This window comes from Myxocyprinus asiaticus, chromosome 25 (genome assembly GCF_019703515.2).
Source record: "Myxocyprinus asiaticus isolate MX2 ecotype Aquarium Trade chromosome 25, UBuf_Myxa_2, whole genome shotgun sequence".
NCBI classification, from domain to species: Eukaryota; Metazoa; Chordata; class Actinopteri; order Cypriniformes; family Catostomidae; genus Myxocyprinus; species Myxocyprinus asiaticus.
In genome coordinates, this window is record NC_059368.1 from 46,529,166 (window position 1) to 46,553,235 (window position 24,070).

General features: G+C 40.9%; 1 protein-coding gene across 1 annotated transcript in view; it reads right to left on the reverse strand.

The window, feature by feature from the left end:
- cdk19 (cyclin-dependent kinase 19) overlaps positions 1 to 24,070 on the reverse strand; it is a 116,221-nt gene that overhangs the window by 39,810 nt on the left and 52,341 nt on the right. Inside the window, exon 5 of the mRNA XM_051655342.1 lies at positions 4,789 to 4,846. Coding sequence (XP_051511302.1) covers positions 4,789 to 4,846 — 58 coding nt within the window. The remainder of the gene's footprint in view (positions 1 to 4,788; positions 4,847 to 24,070) is intronic.

Sequence of the window (24,070 nt, forward strand, 5' to 3'; positions counted from 1 at the left end):
GTTTATGACAGAGCAGTCGCAAGCAGCATGATTTTTTTGTCATCCACACATAGGAAAGGATTTCAGTGTATAATGCATCCTCACATGTAACAGAAAATAGGTGGTTTATTTATTGACATGCACCTGTAGACTTTGTTTTGTTGGGGAAACCAATAGCAAGTTAAAGATCAGGAGAAGTAAACATACTGTAAAGTGCAATTAAGAATACTGGTGTTAAAACCTTAGTAATCGTATCATTGACTTGGACATTGGCATGTGTTCAGTCAGAATCACTTTCATCAAAATAGCTTTATTGTAAATTTAGGCTGATGATATATATTTTACAGGTATGTGATACCATCCTGATGCATGCCAAAGAGCGGTTCTCCTTTACCCAGCACCTCATCAGCGCAACACTGTTGCACGGAGAGTTGTTCCCACAACACAGTGTGAAGTTCCCTGATGCAGCGCTTGAAACAACAGTGGAGGCGTACCCTATGCTGAACAAGGCCAAGCTCAAAACAAAACTGTCCTCATCTATGAGAACAGTGAGTTCAAGGCTAGCAGTGGTGCAGTGCCTCTGTACCAGTTTTTCTTGGAGAACAACCTTCAGAGTAATTTCTCAGAGACTGTCAATCTTCTCAAGATCGTTATCACCACACCCATACATAGTTGTCCTCAGTCTCATTTGTTTAACTTGGTCATGGCGGCATCACCATTTAATTGAGACCGGTAAATTAATTCCTCATAGCTGTGTAATGAATAACCAGGTGTCAAGCAGATGTACTCAAACTTTGACTGGTAGTGTACATTTGTTCATGCTGAGCCCAAGTGTGGTGTTTTTGTGTATAGCTGACATTTTAAAATAAATCTCAAATAATTCCATGTGTAAGAGGTCAGTTGACATTTACAAGATTGTTTATTATTTTGAATATTTCCTTCTCTTAAAGGGGTAGTTCATCCAAAAATGACAATTCTGTCATCATTCACTCACCCTCATGTTGTTCCAAATCTGTATGACTTTCTTTCTTCTGCAAAACACAAAAGAACATATTTTGAGAAATGTCTCAATGTTTTTTTTTTTTTTTTAACCATATAATGGAAGTCAATGGGCACCAATGTTGTTTGGTTACCAGCATTCTTCAAAATATAAAAAAAAAAGTAAGTCATACAGGTTTGGAACAACATGAGGGTGAGTGAATGATGACATAATTGTCATTTTTGGATGAACTATCCCTTTAACTGTTTTTATTAAGCTTTTTCTTTAACTTTCACTGTTTGCATTAAATCATACTGGGACAGTTGCTAAAATTGTTGTATTGGGCATAGCCCTAACTAGAACATTTTCCACCAGCCACCACTGTGTACTAGTAAATTAGTAATTATTTGTAAACATTTTTGAAATACTATGTGCTAACTACAGTATTTCGTTTTTCAAAAACTTCATACTTAAGATTAACGGGTCATTTCATGTGTTTATCATTTTATTTTATTTTTTTTCTTAAAGGCACGACTGAAAAAAACAACAAAAATAAAACAAAAAAACGTGGCAACATTTTCACAACACAAAATAACATGCTTCATTACACGTTTGGCTGCAGTTTCCCAGTGAAATATCCAGCGGGGGGTGCCAACAGTGAGTGAAATGGTGTTGTAATAAGCTAAATGTCCTAAAAGTAAATGAGAGGTGAACAAAACAGACATCCTTACCCTTAACCAACACCAAAACCTAATCGATGGTGTTTTAAAAGCAAATGTGAAATGAAAATTAAATTTTCTGAAGCAAATAGGTCATCTCGTATCGCTTCTGTGAAGCTTTCGTCTCACGTGTCAGTTTGCGTGCGTGGCTGGGCTCAAACTGCGGTCCTCTTATCCAAAATCTAACAGTTTATTAGGTGAGCTGCCACAGAAGTTAATCACATTAGAATTAGTGTGTAAATGTAAGCGAGTCTGTAATACAAGTATTAAAATGTCACGTTTTTCAAATGATGCATTAGAGTAAAAGATATCATAACATAGCAGAGTGTGAGTAATAGTGCAAAAAATAGGGTTAGTCATAATCAGCTGTTGTAGTCATGATTTGTGTGAAAGTGAATGAAACGCACAGTTATTGTAGCACCTCTAGTGTAGCACCTTTTTAACTAGGAAACTGCAGTAAAACATAGAACGTGGCATGTAAATGTCAGTTTGCAAAAATGTAGTTAGAGTAACGTTCAATCTATCAGACTAGGTTGAAAAAGGTAATGAAAAACTAAATTATGAGTCCAGTTATATATGAAGTTCTGAATTTATATATTACACCTTTAAGAACATTCTAGTAATCGTCTCCGATTAATTTCAGAGTACCTATGGTGCTTTTTTCAAACTGAAAAGGCAGGTAACATTGTAGGACATGTTTTCTCCCATGACTGAATAATCATTGACGGAGAATAAATAATTAGCTGAGCTGTGGAGTGGTGTGGCTTTTCTGAGTCAATCTAACATTACAAAGCCAGTAACAAAGGAAACACAAATACACATTCCACAGAAGGGTAATAATAGTCCCCACAGCCCTGAATAGTCATCACCGAGAATAGCTGACAATAACACCACAGCTCAAGTCTAAGCTCTCTAAACCTTAAAGATGTCACCTTAAACAAGACTGATCTCATGAAAATTATGTGACTGTGGCAACATTTTTGCGAAATGATATTAGGTGGTTCATTACACATATTGCAGCAGTTTTAAGGTGAATGGTTCACTGTGTGGTGCTAAAAGTGGGTTAAATGCTCTCTCAAACAGATGAGGTTTTTAAGGATAATGCTCTGAGTTCCTCCCTACCCTAAACCTAAACCTAACCGATAGTGTCAGAAAAAGCAAATGTGAGATTATAGTGCATAAACCTTAAAAACCTTATCTGTTTTTCAAATTTTAAATAATTAAAACTGACGTCCCTACCTTAAACCCCACACCTAATCGTAACCTATAGTGTCATGAAAGCTAATGTTAGATTTTGTGGTGTCATTTTTTGGAGCTTCTTTGACACTTTTAGCTTACTTGTCAATGTTTGCTTTGCTGGAATCATACACCGATCTTTCCCATTGCAAGTTAAATGCTTGCAATTCAGTTGAGCTGCTGCACAACCTAATCACATTTATATAAGCTTGTAAATGTAGTTGGTTATGTACAGTGCATTCATAAATTATTCAGACTGCTTCATTTTTTCTTGGGAACCTTCAATGCAGCCAAAATGTTTTATAGCCTTCCCCAGTTCTGTGTCTCAACACTATCCTGTCTCTGAGCTCTGTAGGCAGTTCCTTTGACCTCGTGGCTTGGTTTTTGCTCTGATATGCATTTTCAGCTGTGAGACCTTATATAGACAGGTGTGTGCCTTTCCAAATCATGTCCAATCAATTGAATTTGCCACAGGTGTACTCCAGTTAAAGTGTAGAAACATCTCAAAGATGATCCAGAGAAATGGGATGCACCTGAGCTAAATTTCAAGTGTCATAACAAAGGGTCTGAATACTTATGTCCATGTGATATTTCAGTTTTTTCTTTTTAATAAATTTGCAAAGTTATAAAAAATCTGGTTTTTGCTTTGTCATTATGGGGTATGGAGTGTAGATTGATGTGAAAAAAATAATTTAAAATATTTTAGCATAAGGCTGCAACATAACAAAATGTGAAAAAAGAAGAGGTCTGAGTACTTTCCGAATGCACTGTATATATGGTAACTTTAAAGCTGCACTATGTAAGATTTTTGGTTAAAAATTAACAAATTGCCATTATTAAGAACATAAGTACATCTTTTGATGAAAACGTCCTCTAAAAAGTCAATATTTTTAGTCTGTTTCATTCTGATGAAAATTGTATATAATTTTAGTTAAAGAAAATAATATTTTTACTTGATGATGATGCAAAATGGACAAAAAAGTGTCAAACTGTAACAGACCAAACTTTAATCAAATATTCAAACATTTATAAAACAATGTATAAACATTTTCTAATGTAAACATGTATCAAACATATAAATGTACATACTGTGCTTGTTGTGAAAAACCTAAGCTTTTGAAATAATAATGAATAGACTCAAGTATTTCTTATGGAAACTGCGCTTACACAACACAAGTTATGCAACTCAAATTGCATTTCAAGTTTCAAGTTCATCTGTTCATTCGCTTCACTGTGCAGATGTAAGAGGAACAGAGCACAAAATACGTGAACTGATAATTAGCTGTTTTATTTGTGATTTATGTGAAAGTGAATACAATTTGTTGTTCAAGTGCTTCTAGAAACTGCCACTATATGTACACGAGGCCAGAAAAACTCATTTTGAAAAAATGTACTGTAGTTCAAGTAACATGATTCTATGAGAACAAGATTACCATAATTAAATAATATCCCATATCCCATTTAATAATATATTTGTTTCTTTGCATTGTGCAGAAAATATCAAACCAACCACATTTCAAGAAACATGGCGCATACATTTTCAAGCGAAATATTTCATAATAAAGAGATGGCAAATTATAATACAATAGACATGTTGTTTAAAACTAACACTTTTTTTTTCTTACTTTTTGAACTGACACCAGTTGCTTTAACGTAAAAAAATAAAATAAAAAATAGTTCTGAGAAAAGTTCTGGCATCATTTGTTAGCAGATAACACTTGCTTTAATACTTTGTTATCTAGTGCAATGACATTCAAACATTTTTAACTGTTTAAAAATTGTAGACTGTATTAACAGTCCCCCCCCCCCCCCCAAGATGTAACCTAATAATAATCAAAGATTTATATTGCAATCTAATGTAGTATAATTTCTTACCGATTTTGACCCTTCCCCGCTCTGGGCCCTCCCCCATAACCAGGATATTGGCAGGTTTCTGAAAGAGAAAGATATATCACCAGTTCCGTCAAAATGTCATGTGATGTTTTGGAACCGTGCCAAACATCTTCAATAAATTAAAAAGCTACTTAATAACTGGAAGACTCACACACTCTATTCATTCTCTTAAGCAACTTAATGAAGATGCTTTTCTTTTTTTATTAATTTGAAGATTCATACAAAACACAAACAAACAGCAGTCAAACAGAGAAGGAATATATCTATCTATCTATCTATCTATATATATATATATATATATATACACACACAAACACACACACACACACACACACACACACACACTCAGTGACCACATTATTAGGTACACCTGTACACCTGCTCATTGATGCCAATATCTAATCAGCCTATCATCTGGAAGCAACTTAATACATAAAATCACGAAGACATAGTCAAGAGGTTCAGTTGCTGTTTACACCAAATATCAGAATGGACAGGAAATCTGATATAAATGACTTTGACCATGGCATGATTGTTGGTGCCAGATGGGCTGATCTCCTGGGATTTTCACACATCTTTGTAGAAACCAAGATGGCGCTGAGAATGGCAGCCATGTTGCGAGCTCCAACACAACTTAGCAGTTTTTTGTTTTTAATTAGAATTAGAATTAGAATACCTTTATTGTCATTGCACAACTGTACAACGAAATGTAGTGCTTCTCCTCAGTGGTACACACATACATGAAAACATACATACAACATATAAAGACAAAAGGGCATAACAATATACAAAAATATAAAAATATAAATAGTCAATCAATAAAAAGCAGTAGTATTATTGCACAATCCTGTAACTTATAATGTGTAGTCTCCTTATTAATTAGAGTTCAATTCTTTGATGGTGCTCAGATAAAAACTGTTCAGGAGTCTGGAGGTGCATGTCTTAAGAGACCGATAGCGCCTTCCAGATGGCAGCAGAGTGAAGAGGTGGTTGCTGGGGTGAGAAGAGTCCTTTATTAAGTTTCCGGCCAGACATAAACATCTGGTTTTGTAAATGTCCTCAAGTGAAGGCAACTGTGAGCCGGTGATTATCTGTGCTGAGTTGATGACTCCCTGCAGAGCTTTTTTCTCGGCCACAGTGCAACCAGCATACCACACCAGGATGCCGAAAGTTAGTATGCTTTCGACAGAGCAGTGGTAAAAGTTCACAAGCAACTGCTGGGACAGATTGGTTTTCCTCAGTGTCCTCAGGAAGCACAGCCACTGCTGTGCCTTCTTCACCAGAGATGTTGTGTTTACAGTCCATGTGAGGTCCTGGGAGATGTGTGTGCCGAGAAATTTAAAGGTGGTCACCCTCTCCACAATTTCTCCCCCGATGTACAGAGGGGCAGGTTCCTCCTTCTGTTTTCTGAAATTAATAATGAGCTCCTTTGTCTTGGAGGTGTTAAGTGCCAGGTTGTTATTGATGCACCATTCTGAAAGTTCAGCAACCTCCTCCCAGTAGGCAGACTCATCCCCATTTAATATTAGCCCCACCACAGTGGTGTCATCTGCAAACTTAATTATTGTATTTGTGCTATGGGTTGGTGTACAGTCGTGGGTGTAGAGTGAGTAGAGGAGAGGACTCAGCACACAACCTTGTGGAGCTCCAGTGCTGAGTGTCAGAGTAGAGGAGTAATGGGTCCCCAGCCTGACAGTCTGTGTTCGGTTTGTTAAACAATCTTTAATCCATATGCATATGTAGTCACTGACACCCAGGTTGAGCAGTTTGGTTACCATTCTGCTGGGAATGATTATATTAAATGCAGAACTGAAGTCCACAAACAGCATCCTCACAGATGTTCCCGGGTACTCCAATGATTCATCGAAGTGTGAAGAGCTGTATTGATGGCATCATCTGTTGACGTGTTGTGTCTATATGCAAACTGGAGAGTAGGAGAAAGTGTCGATTTAATGTGTCTTAAAACTAGCCTCTCAAAACACTTAATCACAGTGGAGTTGAGAGCCACAGGTCTGTAATCATTAAGGCTGCTGATAGCTGTCTTCTTTGGGACAGGCACGATGGTGGCAGACTTGAGGCAATTGGGGACAGTGCACGATGACAAGGAGAGGTTAAAGTGAAGAAGTGGTTTAATTCCTCCGCTAGTGAGTCGCTGTTGCTGGTGGTGGTTGGGTATTTACTGCCATTATAGTTTGTGAGGTGCTGGAAACCTTGCCATACTCGTCGTGGGTCTCCATTACTGAAGTGTCCTTCAATTTTCTGCCTGTAGGCTGCTTTTGCCTCCTTGATGCCTCTCTTCAGGTTGGACCTGGCTGTACTATACAGTTCATCACTACCAGACCTGAAGGCTAAGTCACGGTCTCTCAACCGGAGCTTAATGTCTCATGGCATCCATGGTTTGTTGTTCGGATAACATCTAATGTGTTTCTCAACAGTGACATTATCAATGCAAAACTGTAGGTAGGACAGGACAGTAAATGTGTAGTCTTCTATGTTTTGTTGTGCAAACATGAACTATGTTCTTAGTTCATGTTATTTTTGTGTTAGATGTCGTCAGTGTTATTATATATGACAGACAAACTATGGAAACCAAGCTTTGAGTTCCACAATGCCAATGACGCTCTGTTTACAAACACAGCAGTGGGGCCCTTTGTTTGGAACGCGCTGCCACAAACACAAAAGCGCAGCCAAAAATGTGGAAGGAGGGCCGGCATCCTCATCAGGGTCACACACCGCGCCAACCGACCTCCACTACCCAGCATTCTTCTGGCGAATGTCCAGTCTCTGGACAACAAGCTCTGCGAACTTAGGGCACGAATCTCCTACCAACGAGAGATGCGAGACTGCTGCATTATCTGCCTTACAGAAACTTGGATGTCTACTGAGGTCCCAGACTCAGCAATCGAGCCTATGGGGTTCTCCGTGCCTTGCGCGGACAGAACTAAAGATCCCTCGGGGAAAAGCAGAGAAGGGGGGCGTATGTTTTATGATCAACGATTCATGGTGTGATCGAAGGAACATACACTCTATTAAGTCTTTTGCTCCCCTGATCTGGAATACCTCATGCTACTGTGTCGACCATTCTGGTTACCGAGGGAATTCACGGCAGTCATCATCACAGCCGTGCACATTCCTCCACAAGCCGACACAGAGCAAGCACTAAGGGAACTGTATGGGAGTATAAGTGAGCAAGAAACCGTGCACCCTGAGGCCACATTCATTGTTACAGGGGACTTTAACAAAGCCAATCTCAGGACAATCTCGCCTAAATATTACCAACACATCACATGCAGCACATGGGGGTAATGGGTTTAAGATCACTGCTACTCTCCCTTCCGGGATGCTTACAAATCCCTCTTCCACCCACCTTTCAGCAAATCGGACCACTTTTCTGTTCTCCTTCTGCCCACTTACAGGCAGAAACTGAAAAAGGGAGCACCCACCCTCAGAGCGATCCAGTGCTGGTCGGACCAATTGGATTCTATGCTACAGGACTGTTTTGATCACGTGGACAGGGAGATGTTCCAGTCCGCCTCTGATGACGACACCGAGGTCTACGCAGATTCTGTAACGTATTTTATCAGGAAGTGCATAGAAGACATGTTGACAACCAAAACAATACGGATCTACCCGAACCAGAAACCGTGGTTCAACGGCGATGTTCGTGCGGCACTTGATGCGTGGACTTCCGCTTTTAATTCCGGGAACACTGAGGAGTATAAACATGCCAGTTATACTCCGCAAAACAATCAAAGTAGCCAAACGACAGTACAAAAACAAAGTGGAAGCACAGTTCATCACCACCGATGCGAGAAGTATGTGGCAGGGAATTAACATAATCACAGACTTCAAAGCAACTAATCACTTGCTGTGAACACTACCGCTTCTCTTCCGGACGAGCTAAACACATTTTACGCTTGTTTTGAGGAAAACAACATCTCCTCCACGGAGAGAACTCCTGTGCCCGACACAGCAGAGGTTAGTTAATTTACTGTCTCTGTTGCGGATGTAACTTGATCTCTCAAACGGGTGAATATTCGCAAAGCTGCGGGTCCAGACGGCATTCCAGGCCGCGCTCTCAGAACATGTGCGGATCAAGTAGCAGGTATTTTAACGGACATTTTCAATCTCTCCCTCTCCCTGTCTGTGGTTCCTACATGCTTTAAGACATCCACCATTGTGCCCATACCAAAACAGTCAAAGGTAATTTGCCTAAATGACTGGCATCCTGTTGCCCTAACTCCCATCATCAGCAAGTGCTTTGAAAAGCTTATCAGAGACCACATCTGCTCTGTGCTGCCTGCCTCACTGGACCCACTACAGTTTGCTTACAGAAGCAACCACTCCACTGATGATGCCATGACATTGCAGTTACAATACACACTGCTCTTTCCCACTTGGAAAAAAGGAACACATATGTGAGAATGCTGTTTTTAGACTACAGCTTAGCATTCAACACCATAGTGCCCTCCAAGCTTGACGCGAAACTCCGGGCTTGAACAGCTCGCTGTGCAGCTGGATCCTGGACTTCCAGTCAGGCAGACGCCAGGTGGTTAGAATGGGCAGTAACATCTCCTCACCACTGACCCACAACACTGGAGCCCCGCAGGGCTGTGTTCTCAGCCCACTACTGTATTCTCTGTACACACATGACTGTGTGGCAACACACAGCTCCAATGCCATCAACAAATTCGCTGATGATACGACAGTGGAAGGTCTGATCACTGACAATGTTGAAACAGCCTATAGAGAGGAGGTGCACACTCTGACAAGCTGGTGCCAGGAGCACAACCTCTCTCTCAATGTCAGCAAGACCAAGGAGCTTGTGGTGGACTTCAGGAGAAAAGACACAGCCCCATCACCATCATTGGAGCACTGGTGGAGAGGGTCAGCAGCTTCAAGTTCCTCTGTGTCCACATCACTGAGGAACTCACATGGTCCGTCCACACTGAGGCCATTGTGAAGAAGGCTCATCAGCGCCTCTTCTTCCTGAGACGGCTGAGGAAGTTTGGAATGAACCACCACACCCTCACACGGTTCTACACCAGCACTGTAGAAAGCATCCTGACTGGCTGCATCACCACCTGGTACGGCAATAGCACCGCCCACAACCGCAAAGCCCTGCAAAGGGTGGTGCGAACTGTCTGACACATCATCGGAGGTGAGCTTCCCTCCCTCCAGGACATATATACCAGGCAGTGTGTGAAAAAATCAGAGGATCATCAGAGACTCCAGCCACCCAAGCCATGGGCTGCTCTCACTGTTACATCAGGCAGGCGGTATCGCAGCATCAGGACCCGCACCAGCCGACTCCATGACAGCTTCTTCCCCCAAGCAATCAGACTTTTTAACTCTTGATCTCTCACGATCAACATATATCAGCACTGCACTTTATTAATATCACGCTGGACTGTCATAAATTATATTTCTCTTAACAACACACTGGCAACTGACTATCAACCAACAGCCTGAATGTCAATACAACCATTAAACAACCTTACTACACATTTATATATATTATTTTTATTGTATACTGTGTATTCTATATTGTGTGTATTGTATACTGTACATTGTATAGTATTATTTGTATATTGTATTGTGTGTAATTATATGTATATTAGTTTAGTAAATTGTGTTGTTTAAATTGATGTTTACTGTAAATTGGTATATGTCTCATCACTGTCGTGACTGCTATGTTGCTTGGAAATGCACCCAAGGTTTTCACCCACTGTTGCACTTGTGTATATTGGTTGAGTGACAATAAAGTGATTTGATTTTGATTTGACACAACAGTCTCTAGAGTGTAAAGAGAATGATGCGAAAAATAAAAATCATCCAGTGAGCGGGAGTTCTGTGGGTGGAAATGGCTTGTTAATGACAGAGGTCAGAGGAGAATGGCCAGACTGGTCCAAGCTAACAGGAAGCTGACAGTAACCCAAATAACCACATGTTACAACAGTTCTATGCAGAAAAGCATTTCTGAACATACAACATGTCAAACACTGAGGGGGATGGACTACAGCAGCAGAAGACCCCTCTGGGTACCACTACTGTCAGCTTAGAACAAGAAACTAAGACTGTATTGGGCACAGGCTCACCAAAACTGGACAGTAGATGATTGGAAAAACATCAACGTGGTCTGACTTATGCTCAATAGCATTCTGAGATGATTTTCTTCTCACCACAATTGTACAGAGCGGTTATCGTAGTTACCGTAGACTTTGTCAGTTCAAACAAGTCTGGCCATTCTCTGTTGACCTCTCTCATCAATAAGGTATTTCTGTCTGCAGAATTGCTGCTCACTGGATGTTTTTTTGTTTTTGGCACCATTCTGAGTAAATTCTAGAGACTGTTGTGTGTGAAAATCCCAGGAGATCAGCAGTTACAGAAATACTCAAACCAGCTTGTCTGACACCAACAATCATCCATGCGATTATCTAATCAGCCAATATATATATATATATATATATATATATATATAGTATATCAACTAAATAGGAGTGGTGGTGGTGTAGTGGCCTAAAGCACTGAACTGGTAAGTGGAAGGTTGTTGGTTCAATCCCCCCAGCCACCACCATTGTGTCCTTGAGCAAGGCACTTAACTCCAGGTTGCTCCATGGGGATTGTCCCTGTAATCAGGGCACTGTAAGTCACTTTGGATAAAAGCATCAGCCAAATGCATAAATGTAAATAAAGCTGCAAACTGCATAATGATCGAAGGGCCTTCCAGGTTTTAGAAAACAATATGTCGACAAAACAAATATATAATTTTTCAAGTTTCATAAAGTATAAGGCATCCTTTATCCATCGAGAATGTGATGGTGGATGAGGGTTTTTCCAGTTAAGTAAGATTTATTGTCTAGAGAGCAGTGTGAGAAAGGCAAATTAGGGGGATAGTGGATGACCAATGGGCAGGACACCAAACAGACCAATAATGGGTGAGGACGGGATGTTAAAAGAAGATCATAAATCAAAATCAAAATCAAAAACTGAGCACCAAAACGAGGAGAGGGCAGGTCCAAAACATATGCATTAGGGTACTGGGCCTGAGTGACACCTATCACAGTCAGGATTAATGCCAGGATTAATACGAGCAAGTCTGCTCTTAGACCAATAGGATCTATGAACAACCTTACATTACAGTACTCTGCGATGAGCAAGATAGAAGATGAATGGACCCAGTCCAGAACTTCTGTCCAGGTCTCCTCATCTACCTCTGTCCTGAGGTCCTGGGACCAGATGGCACAGAGAAAGTCAGAGGATGGAGACTAGAGAGAGAAAATCACACTATCTAGTTTTGAAATAGACCCTTTGGAACAAGAGTCAAGACTTAGGATAGTGTCAGGATGTGGGGGTTTGTCAGGGAAATCTGGAAAATGTTTGCTCACAAAATCTTGCATTTGCAAAATCTAAAAGGTTGACACTTGGGAATGTTAAATTAATGGGTTAATGGACAAAAGAAGCAAAAGTGCTGTCAATATACAGATCAGCAATGGAAACGAGCCCATGCCCCATCCAAAATGAAGGGAGGGAATAAAGGATTAGTGTATGGGAGATGACAGAGGGATGACCTTGAGTTCGAAGTGGTGTAAGAGCGAGCCCAAATTCTAAGGCTGTTTATCACTAAGACATTATTGGAATATTTCAATGCAGAAAGTGTGATCGGTAGTCAAGAAGGACAGATAGGAAGGAAGCGTTTCAAGAGAAGCCAAGATAGGAGTGTCTCTAACTTACTCACATAGCACTAATGCAGCATAGAGCACATATTGGAAATGGGGAGGCACTAAAAATATATATATAAAAATTTGAGGAGTACATTCCTTTTAATACAGTTAAACCTACTGGCTAGGGACAGAGGAAAAAGAGACCAGTGGCAGAAATCTTGAGCTAGATGACTAACCATCAGAGCAAAGTTGTTATCAAATAATTCTGAATTATTTTTTGTTGTCAAACAGACACCCAGATACTTGGAACAGTGTAGAGACATTTTAAAAGGAAGTGTTGATAACGGGTGCTGTAAGGCAGCTGTATTAATGGGCATCAATGCACTTCTGTGCAGATTCAACTTATAGCCTGAGCTATGACCAAATTTTGTAAGAAGAGCTAGGATGGGGGGGAATGGAATTATCCGGGTCAGAGACATATAAAAAAGGTTGTCGGCATACACTAGCTAGAGGGAAAGTATTCAGGATCCTAATCCAAGATATAAATTTGTTGCCAAATCAAGGTTTAGAGCAAGTAGTACCATTTAACTCAATTGAACGCTCTATCATCCAGAGAGATGAGCAGCTCAAAGGAGAGGGTGAACAAAGATTGTTCAAATGGTGTGTAATGATATGGAAGGAGTGTCTGTCCTTGACAAAACCAGTTAGATAAGTCTAAATAATAGTTGCTAGGACAGGCTCTTATCGTTGTGCAATGGCTAATAGCTTCACGTCAGCACAGAACAAAAAAATGGGACGGTAGTTACTGCACAAAAGAGGATCTTAGATTTTTTAAGAGTAAGGGAAATGATTAACTGGTGTAAAGTAAAGAGTAGGATGCCAGAATCAAATAACTCATTAAACATGTATAACCTTTACATAGATACCTCGGGTCTTTAAAGACCCGGGACCTCATTCCACTCCCTGTACCTCATCCATTTTCTGGACTTGTGCCAACACCTCTTTAGCATTCCTCAATCTATCTCTTATAAATAATGTAACACAAAAACATGGAAAAAAGTTATTATTTTTTTTTTATAATGGTTTAAAGAGCCCTATTATGGTTTTTGGGATTTTACCTTTCCTTTAGTGTGTAACATAGCTGTTTGTGCATGTAAAAGGTCTACAAAGTTATAAAGCACAAAGTCCATGCAAAGGGAGTTATTCTCTCTCACAGACAACACTGCTCAAGAACTACAAGAAATGGCAGGTTTGTAATCCAGCCATTTCTTATCTACGTCACTATGTAACACATTTGCATAATGCCCACATAAGGGCTACTTTGGCCCGCCCTCAAACAAACGTAGTTATAGCCGAGGTTAGGATGAGTTGGGTTTGTGTTGTCACCATGTCGAGAGGATGCTGCTTTCTTCACTGCGAAAGCAAAACCTCTTTGTTTGGACTTCCAAAGGCAGACGAATTGAAGAATCAGTGGTTAAAATGTATTTTTACCACTATTCCTCAGCAGTTCAACCACAACCAATGCCAGATTTTCAAGACGGTTACTCCTGAAAGATGGTGCAATTCCCACTTTGTTGGGACAATCTGGCACTTCAGAATCACAACCTGTATGTATGCTTGGTCATTTGTGGATTTATCTGCTACAGAGAGTTCAAATGTGGAGTTTTGTGTTGTAGCTACGGTGTACACCCAGTGCACAACTGTTCGGCTACACCCATTCCAGCAAAAGATGACTAACTTAGATGTACTACGTGTCTTTAATTTGAAGCTTTATTAGGTTCACAATAATCAGTGGTGTACTTGTAAGAAAGCTACTAAATTAAAACCTACCACTGTGAAACGTCCTGCTCAAGTCGTGCTATGAAGGTGATTCGGGTCGATCAGCTTGTTCTTCCAAACTTTCAATATCAGACTCAGGCTCGAACTGGTACAGCAAAAACCAACGGCACTGTTACCATAGTTACAATAGTGTTTACAGCTGCTCAGGAAGACTCGGGAGCTGAAACTCGGTTATGGTAAGGGGCGTTATATTTCCGACACACGCTCTACGTGGTTGACCAATCACAACAGACTAGGCAAGCTGACCAATCAGAGCAGACTGGGCTTTTCGGAAAGGAGGGCTTTAAAGAGACAGGAGGTAAATCAGAGTGTTTGAGCCAGAGGAAGAAGAGAGGGGAAAAGAAATGTACAGTATGAGAAAAATAATGTGTTTTTTGAACATTTTAGAAGACCCCCAAAATAAAATTATGAACCTGTAAATTAGCATAATATGGGCTCTTTAAGTACCAAAAGTGAATGGGGTCTCTAGAGACCCGAGGTATGTAAGAGTGACATTTTTTTTTTTTTTTTTTACTTCCATAATTATATTTTTTTATAATTATTTCATATCTATTTAAGTTTACTATCACAGGATATCTATTTCTTTGTGTCGTACAAGAGAAATTAGTACTTTTTGTATGAGTGTATTCATACAAATAAATACTAGATCACGTTGACTTTCTGTGCAACAATGAATTATCAACAATGGTGAATTATCAGTATTTTATATGCGCACACACTTACAAAATATACATGCAATTTCTTACTCAAGGTGGCGCTGTTGTTTCAGTGATTGACTTGATTTACATTTGACATTGCTATTTGATGAAGAAACAACATTGAAGTAAACTTATATCAAGTACAACACATGAACAGAATGGTATGACTATTGTCATTTGTGTAAGTTGTAAATAATTGTAAATAAAGTTATGCATCTATTTAGACTCAATAAGTGCCTGTGAAAATACACATAAAATACACATAAGCTACACATAAATTACACATAGATTACACATGTGTAGATTATGTGTTATGTGTAGCTCAATATGTGTTTGACAGCCAGATGCAACTCATGACATTTCAGTGTGAAAATAATGAATCCTGTTCTTTTTTGTTATTAAAAGTTTTTATTGATTCCATATAATATGTATATATATATATATATATATATATATATATATAAAATAAAAGAATATTAGGAATCACATTATATTACTTACAACCCTTCCTCCTGAACATTAACCACCCCACCCCACCACCCAACACAAACAGATACCCCAGTGGTCAAATACAATTGACAAAGACACACAAACAAACAATAAAACAGAAGAAAATATTTAGAAATACATTTAAAAAAGTATATGTTCAAAAACAATAAGGCTACAAGATACACATTTAAAACAACACATCTCCCTCCACTGCCCCTCCCCGAGAGCCCTCCAAAAAGGCCAAATAGCTGCCCCCCTCCTGATGAACATATCCATGTTGCCTAGCCTTCTATATGACAACTCTTCCCAAGCTGCCACCCTGCCCATCTCCTCGCACCACTCATGAAACGAGGGGGCTCCAGCTGACTTCCATCCTCTAAGGATAACCTGTCTGCCCACCATAACACCAGCCAAGATCCAATTCTTCATGTACTTATCTCCTACATCAATGACCGCCCCATCCCCCAAAATACAGAGCCTGGGGCAAAAGGAGATCCGAGTACCCAATACATCGGCTATAAAATTCTGGACCCTCAACCAGAACTCCTGTATCTTACGACACCTCCAAAAAACATGGGTGTTGTCTCCATCTTCTAAATGGCATTGCCAGCAGGTGGGTGTGTCCTTAAGACCAAGCCTATACAATTTAGAAGGGGTCCAATAAAATCTATGTAAAATCTTAAATTGCATAAGGCGCACCCTTGCATCTCTAGATGCAGACTTGACATTTTTAAGAATAGTAGCCCACACTCCTTCCTCCAAAAACAAATTTAAATCTTCCTCCCATAATCTTTTGAGGGAATTTAAAGCTCCATCCCCCAGTTTCTGAATTAGCAGGGAGTAATACACTGATGCCTCATGACCTTTTCCAAAAGCAGTAATCACCACTCCCAGAGTATCTGCCGCACTAGGGGGTGCGTGCCACTCCCAAAAACAGTGCAGAGAAGGTGGCGCAGCTGTAAATACTTATAAAATTGAGATCTGGGAATCCCAAAATTTTGAACCAAATTTTCAAAAGGTCTCAATACTCCACCCTCATATAGGTCACTGAGTGTATTAACCCCCCTCACAGTCCAATCTGACCAACAGAAAGGGGACTTATTAATGCATAGTTTAGGGTTCTGCCATATGCTCGAGGCTACGTTTAAATAAATATCCGAATTAAACTCTCTGGACACTTTTGTCCATATCGAGTGTAAATGCAAAATAACGGGGTGTGACTTAACTTCTCCGATTAATTTGATCAAAAGGCTATGCAGAGGTGAGATAGGGGCAAGAACTTCCTTTTCAATACAACATCAGGGAGGGGCTCTCTCAGGTGGAAGCGACCAATGAGCCAAATGTCTAAGACCGAATGCATAATAATAAAACAAAATCTTGGGTAGGCCTAACCCACCTTTGTCAATCGGCCCATGTAACTTATTGAAATGTAATGTGGGACATTTACCATTCCAAATGAAGGACTTCGCTATGCTATCAAATTGCTTGAAATAAGAGAGGGGGACATCTATAGGGACAGATTGTAACAGGTAGTTGAATTTTGGAATAACATTTTAATTACATTAATCTTCCCAATCATCGATATGTGTAATGAAGCCCACCTGTCCACATCATTCGAAAACCTTTTTATTAAGGGATCAAAATTAACTCTGACTAAATCAGACAAATTTGCTGGGAATAAAATTCCCAAATATTTAATGCCCTGTTTGGGCCACTGGAAGGCGCCCGGCTGGAAGGCCATTACTGGACAGTACGCTGTCAAAGCCAAAGCTTCAGATATAGACCAACTGACTTTGTATCCTGAGAACTTGGAAAAGGAATTTATAATTCTGTGGAGGCAAGGCATAGATCTAGTGGGGTCAGAGACGAATAATAAAATATCATCTGCGTAAAGCAGAAGCTTATGCATCACACCTCCCGCAATCACCCCTGGAAAATCATCCTCCTTTCTTATCGCGGCTGCTAATGGTACCAGGGCAGGACAGAACAATAATGGGGAAAGAGGGCAACCTTGCCGAGTGCCCCTATTCAGAGTAAAATAATCTGAAATTAATCCATTTGTTTGTACCGCTGCTACAGGGTGTTTATAAAGTAACTTAATCCAACCAATAAATGTATTCCCGAACCCATACATTTCCAAAATCTTAAAAAGATAATCCCATTCTACCATATCAAACGCCTTTTCGGAGTCAAGTGAGATGGCAGCGACCGGAGACTGATCATTCGCTACTGACCACATGATATTGATGAGACGCCTGATGTTATCAGAAGAGCTGTGGCCCCGAATAAACCCCACCTGATCTATATGTATAAGAGATGTCATAACCTTACTTAATCGGTTAGCCAAAATTTTTGACAACATTTTTACATCTAGTTGGATCAGGGAGATTGAACGGTAACTCTTACACTCGCTTGGATCTTTGTCCTTTTTAAGAATCAGACTGATTCGGGCTTGTGTCATGGTTGGAGGAAGCTTTCCATTCTTTATGATTGAGTATAAACTAAACTTTAATGATTCAGTATAAACTTCTAACAAAAGTGGAGCCAGTTCTGTAGCACAGGATCTAAAAAAGTCTGCGGAAAAACCATCTGGCCCCGGAGCCTTGCCAGTAGGTAGGAACTTAATTACCTCGTCAAGCTCCTCCAAGTTTATCTCAGAATCAAGAGCGCTTTTTTGCTCAGTCTTCAGTTTAGGAAGATCTAATGGTTCCACAAAGTTTCTAATATCTTAATCTTCATCTTTATGGCTTGTAAATTTTCCAATGTACCCAACATTGACAAGTGCTGCAAGTTATTTTTAGACCCTGGCTCAAAATTATCCATTTGAAAAAAATATATAATGATATTTAAAAAAAAAAAATTTATACATAGGCACAAACTTTTATTTTTCTACATATGATTATGTGAAACAAATACAGTAAAGTGTGTCCAAACGTGACTACTAGCGTACATTTGGCTGAGAAAAGACATTTGCACTCATAAGTGACTAATACAGACCTACTGTATATCTGCTTTAAAAGAAATTTAAATTACTTCTCATTTCAATACGTACAAACTACAATAGCTTGACATGACTTCTGCTGTATCTGTACCTGAAGCACACTGCCATAACACACATTTGTTTATGGAAATATTCTCTGCATGTCTCTGAAAGTGACAGGTGTTCAGTGATCTAAACATCACATTTGTGGATGAAGTCATTTGTATTTTAATGTTCATGCAAGTCATAATATTCATAACACTGCTGTTGTGGAGTGTTAAAGGGAAAGTTCATCCAAAAAGTAAACATTTTGTCATCACTTGCTCACTCATGTTGTTTCAAAACCATGTAGCGTGACAGTAATTATTTTCACAATATTGTAGCTTTTCCAGTAACAAGCTACATTTCCAGTGAGTAGAACTTCAGTGTCATAAAACAATTGTCACATTGCATTGTGAATTCCGCAATGGAGTCAAGGGAGCAATCAAACACACTCACCTCAACCGTCTTCTCTCCCTTGCTCATGTAGCACTGGGAAAATCAAATCTTTTAAGTGAATCGCTTCTTTCAGAATGTTCATGTAAATGAACCGCGATTCCCTTAAATTTAGCATTAACAAATCTGATTAATTTTAGTGAGCTGGTTCTTTCGGATGCCCAATGTAAATGAAACAGTTCACACAAATGATTCACTGATTCACCTGAGACTTAAAGGGAAGCAAAATATTTAGTTAATCGCTGCAGTTTATTACTATATTTCAATTCAGTTATATTAAATAGGGTGGTTCTAGTTTATTATATTAAGCATACATTTATGTTCAATTTAATGTTGTTACTCTAACCCTTATGAAAATTAACCATTTTTTTCCTATAGTTATATTGTAGTTCCCTATCTGTCACTCACTCGACGTTGTGTCGATGTAGTGACACTAGGGGTCACTCTTGGGAGCCCGAGACACCTCTGGTCTTTGATAAAAGGCCAATGAAAATTGGCAAGTGGTATTTGCATGCCACTCCCCCAGACATACGGGTATAAAAGGAGCTGGTATGCAACCACTCATTCAGATTTTCTCTTCGGAGCCGAACGGTCATGCTCATTGAGCTGAATTTCTACTTTTCATTCACCTCTGCTGGATCTGACGGCGCATTTCAGCGGCTTCTCCCTCCTCTGCACTGCAGAGATGCCCCTGGGTGCTTCGGCAGAAAAAAAAAAAGAGAGTATATTTTCTGAAAGAGATTTTTCCTCTAAAAGAGTATATTTCTCTAAAAGAGCGGCACACACGGAACGTCTTTTTAAAGACGTATCTTTTTAAAGATGCCTTTCCTTGTGTGTTATTCCTAGTTGCGGTCGTTATCTCTCAACTTCGGGTGGTCATGATCGCTGTCTTTCGTGTCTGGGTGCGACCCACATGGAGGCAGCCTTTGTGGATGGTTCATGTTCTCACTGCGAGAACTTGCTTGCTTTTGTAAGCACGCTCGTCTGCCCCAGTCGGGCTTCCGGATGAGTCTGCCGGCTCATCTCACGGCGAGTCTGGCCTCTTGTTCAGAGCCCGCGAAGATGATGAGCTCTCGAGCACAGCATTGGAGAGCGGGCTTGTCCAGTCAGATGCAGAAGCCTCAGCTGGGCTACCCCCCCTCGGGGATGATTGCCCAGTCACAGGCTGATGCAGAAATGATGGACATGCTTTCCCGGGCGCCCGCGAGTGTCGGGTTAGAGTGGAACCCTCCGCTCTCCCCTGAACCCTCGAGGCTTGATGATTGGTTTCTGGGCTCGCAGTGCCGCTCAAAGCAGCCACGCCCCGCTCCAGTGCCTTTCTTCCCGGAAGTGCACAAGGAGCTTACGAAATCATGGGAGGCACCTTTTACTATATATATATATATATATATATATATATATATATATATATATATATTTATATATAATATACACACACACATACACATACATACACACACACACATACACACATACATATACATACATATACACATATATACACATATACACATACACACACATACGTAGTGCAAATCTAAATACAAATCAGTTATGTACAGTGCAAGGGAATGTATTGGAAGAAGAGGTAGGATGTGTTGGATAATATAAAAAGACTAAGCCGTGTATTGCACATGAATTATTGCTCAAAGAGGCAGTTTTAACTGTTCATGAAATGGATAGCCTGGGGGAAAAAACTGTTCCTGTGCCTGACGGTTCTGGTGCTCAGAGCTCTGAAGCATCGGCCAGAAGGCAACAGTTCAAAAAAGTAGTGGGCAGGGTGAGTAGGGTCCAGAGTGACTTTTCCAGCTTTTTTCCTCACTCTGGAAGTGTATAGTTCTTGAAAGGGGTGCAGGGGGCAACCATTAATCCTCTCAGCAGTCTGAACTGTCCTTTGTAGTCTTCTGATGTCTGATTTCATAGCTGAACCAAACCAGACAGTTATTGAAGTGCAGAGAACAGACTCAATGACCGCTGAGTAGAACTATATCAGCAGCACCTGTGGCAGGTTGAACTTCCTCAACTGGTGAAGGAAGTACAACCTCTGCTGGGCTTTTTTTTTGCAATGGAGTCAGTGTAGGTCTCCCACTTCAGGTCCTGTGAGATGGTAGTGCCCAGGAACCTGAATGACTCCACTGCTGCCACAGTGCTGTTTAGAATGGTGAGGGGGGTCAGTGTTGGGGTGTTGCTCCTAAAGTCCACTATCATCTCCACTGTTTTGAGCGTGTTCAGCTCCAGGTTGTTTTGACTGCACCAGACAGCCAGCTGTTTAACCTCCCTTCTGTATGCAGACTCATCATCATCTCAGATGAGGCCGATGACAGTGGTGTCGTCTGCAAACTTCAGGAGCTTGACAGAGGGGTCCTTGGCGATGCAGTCGTTGGTGTAGAGGGAGAAGAGTAGTGGGGAGAGCACACATCCCTGGGGGACACCAGTGCTGATTGTACAGGTGCTGGAAGTGAATTTCCCCTGTCTCACAAGCTGCTGCCTGTGTGTCAGAAAGCTGGTAATCCACTGACAGATAGACAAGGGAAAAGAGAGTTGGTGTAATTTAGTCCGGAGAATAGCTGGGACGATGGTGTTGAAAGCCAAACTGAAGTCCACAAAAAGGATCCTTGCATATATCCCTGGTCTGTCCAGATGTTGCAGGATATGATGCAATCCCATGTTGACTGCATCATCCACAGACCTGTTTGCCCGATAAGCAAATTGAAGGGGATCTAGAAAGGGTCCAGTGATGTCCTTCAGGTGGGCCAACACCAGTCTCTCAAATGACTTCATGACCACAGACATCAGGGCGACAGGTCTGTAGTCATTAAGTCCTGTGATTTTTGGTTTCTTTGGGATAGGGATGATAGTGGAACATTTGAAGCAGCATGGGACTTCACACTGCTCCAGTGATCTATTGAAGATCTGTGTGAAGATGGGGGCCAGCTGGTTAGCACAGGATCTAAGACATGCAGGTGAAATGCCATCTGGGCCCTGTGCTTTCCTTATCCTTTGTTTTAGAAAGACGCGGCTCACATCATCTTCACAGATCTTAAGTGCAGGTTGAGTAGCAGGAGGGGGGAGGAGGGGGGTTGCAGGAGGTGTTGGTGTTTGTGTGAAGTGAAGGTCAGAGTGGGTGTGGGGTGTGAGATTGGGCCTTTCAAATCTGCATTAGAACACATTAAGGTCGTCAGCCAGTTGTTGGTTCCCTACAGGGTTGGGGGTAGGAGTCCTGTAATTTGTAAGTTGTTTCATGCCACTCCACACTGATGCAGGGTCGTTAGCTGAAAACTTGTTTTTCAGCTTCTCAGAGTATCTTCTTTTAGCCACTCTGATTCCCTTTTTCAGTGTGTTCCAGGCCTGATTGTACAAGACTTTATCCCCAACTCTGTAAGCATCCTCTTTGGCCTGGTGAAGTTGCCTGAGTTCTGCTGTAAACCATGGTTTGTCTTTGTTAAATGTTAATTAAGTCCTAGTAGGAATGCACATATCCTCACAGAAACTGATATATGATGTAACAGTATCTGTGAGCCCGTCCAGGTCTGTGGCTGCAGCCTCAAAAACATTCCGATCAGTGCAGTCAAGGCAGGCTTGTAGTTCCAGCTCAGCTTCATTGGTCCATCTCTTTACAGTCCTTACTACAGGCTTGGCTGATTTTAATTTCTGCCTGTAGGTTGGAAGAAGATGAACCAGACAGTGATCAGAGAGTCCCAAAGCTGCTCTAGGAACAGAGCGATATGCATCCTTTATTGTTGTGTAGCAGTGATCCAGTATGTTCCTGTCTCTGGTGGGGCATGTGATGTGCTGTTTGTATTTGGGCAGTTCACGTGTGAGATTTGCTTTGTTAAAATCCCCAAGAATAATAATAACTGAGTCCGGGTTTTGTTGTTCCGTGTCTGTGATTTGATCAGCCAGCTGTTGCAGTGCGGCATTCAAACACGCGTTTGGCGCGATATACACACTCACCAGAATAAACGAGGAAAACTCCCGCAGTGAGCAGAAAGGCTTACAGTTAATAAAGAGCACTTCCAAATTAGGACAGCACATCCTTTTTAACGTTGTCACATCTGTACACCAACTTTCATTGATGTAAAAGCATGTTCCACCGCCTCTCGTTTTCCCCGTTAACTCCGTGATGTGATCCGCTCTGAACAGCTGAAAGCCCGGCAGATGTAACGCGCTGTCCGGAATGGCTTCACTGGTTTCTGTGAAGCACAAGGCAGCAGAGGTTGAAAAGTCCTTGTTTTTGCGGGTGAGGAGATGTAGTTCATCCATTTTGTTAGGGAGAGAGCGGAGATTCGCAAGATGAATGCTCGGCAGCATTGTTCGAAAGCCCCACCAACAGAGTTTGACCAGCGCACTGGCTCGTCTCCCTCGCCTGCATCTCATAGCACGTTTAAACAACACAGCTGCGCCTCTGACTAAAATGTCAAACAAAATGTATGAATATTCAAAATCCGGGAAAAGATTGACTGGTATATGCTGTCGAATGTTCAGCAGTTTGTCTCTGGTAAAACTGACTGGAAAAAGATTACTAAACACAGGAGAAACAAACAAAAACAACAAAACAATAGAAGTGCTCCACACCAAGGTGGCCATCCGTGGCACCATCATGATGTAAACACAATCATGTATATAATATATACAATATTAACTAAAGAGCCACTTGGTTGATACACATATTTTTAAAGATGTCATTCTGCAAGTGTTTCCTATGTGAACTGCACATCCCACCGCCTAATGAGCACGAGAGCTGTGTTCAGCTCCTGGGCCGCGCCCATGCACAAGCAGCTCTCATGGAGACAGACTACCCTCACTGTGAGGGCATACAGATTTGCAGCTGCAAGCCATGAAAGCTACCACTCAGGCCATTGGCAAAGTGATGAGCAGCCTGGTGGTTCTGGACTGGCATATTTGGCTAACTCTCTCAGAGATACATGACGCAGAGAAAGCCGCCCTCCATGACACCCCGGTGTCGCCCAACAGTTTCTTTGGTAAAGCAATGGAAGGCTTTTAAGAGTGCTTTTTCGAGGTGCAAAAGCAGTCTCAAACGATGAAATATTTTCTGCCAAAGAGAAGTAGCACTTTCCCTTTCCCAGCATGCTCTCGAT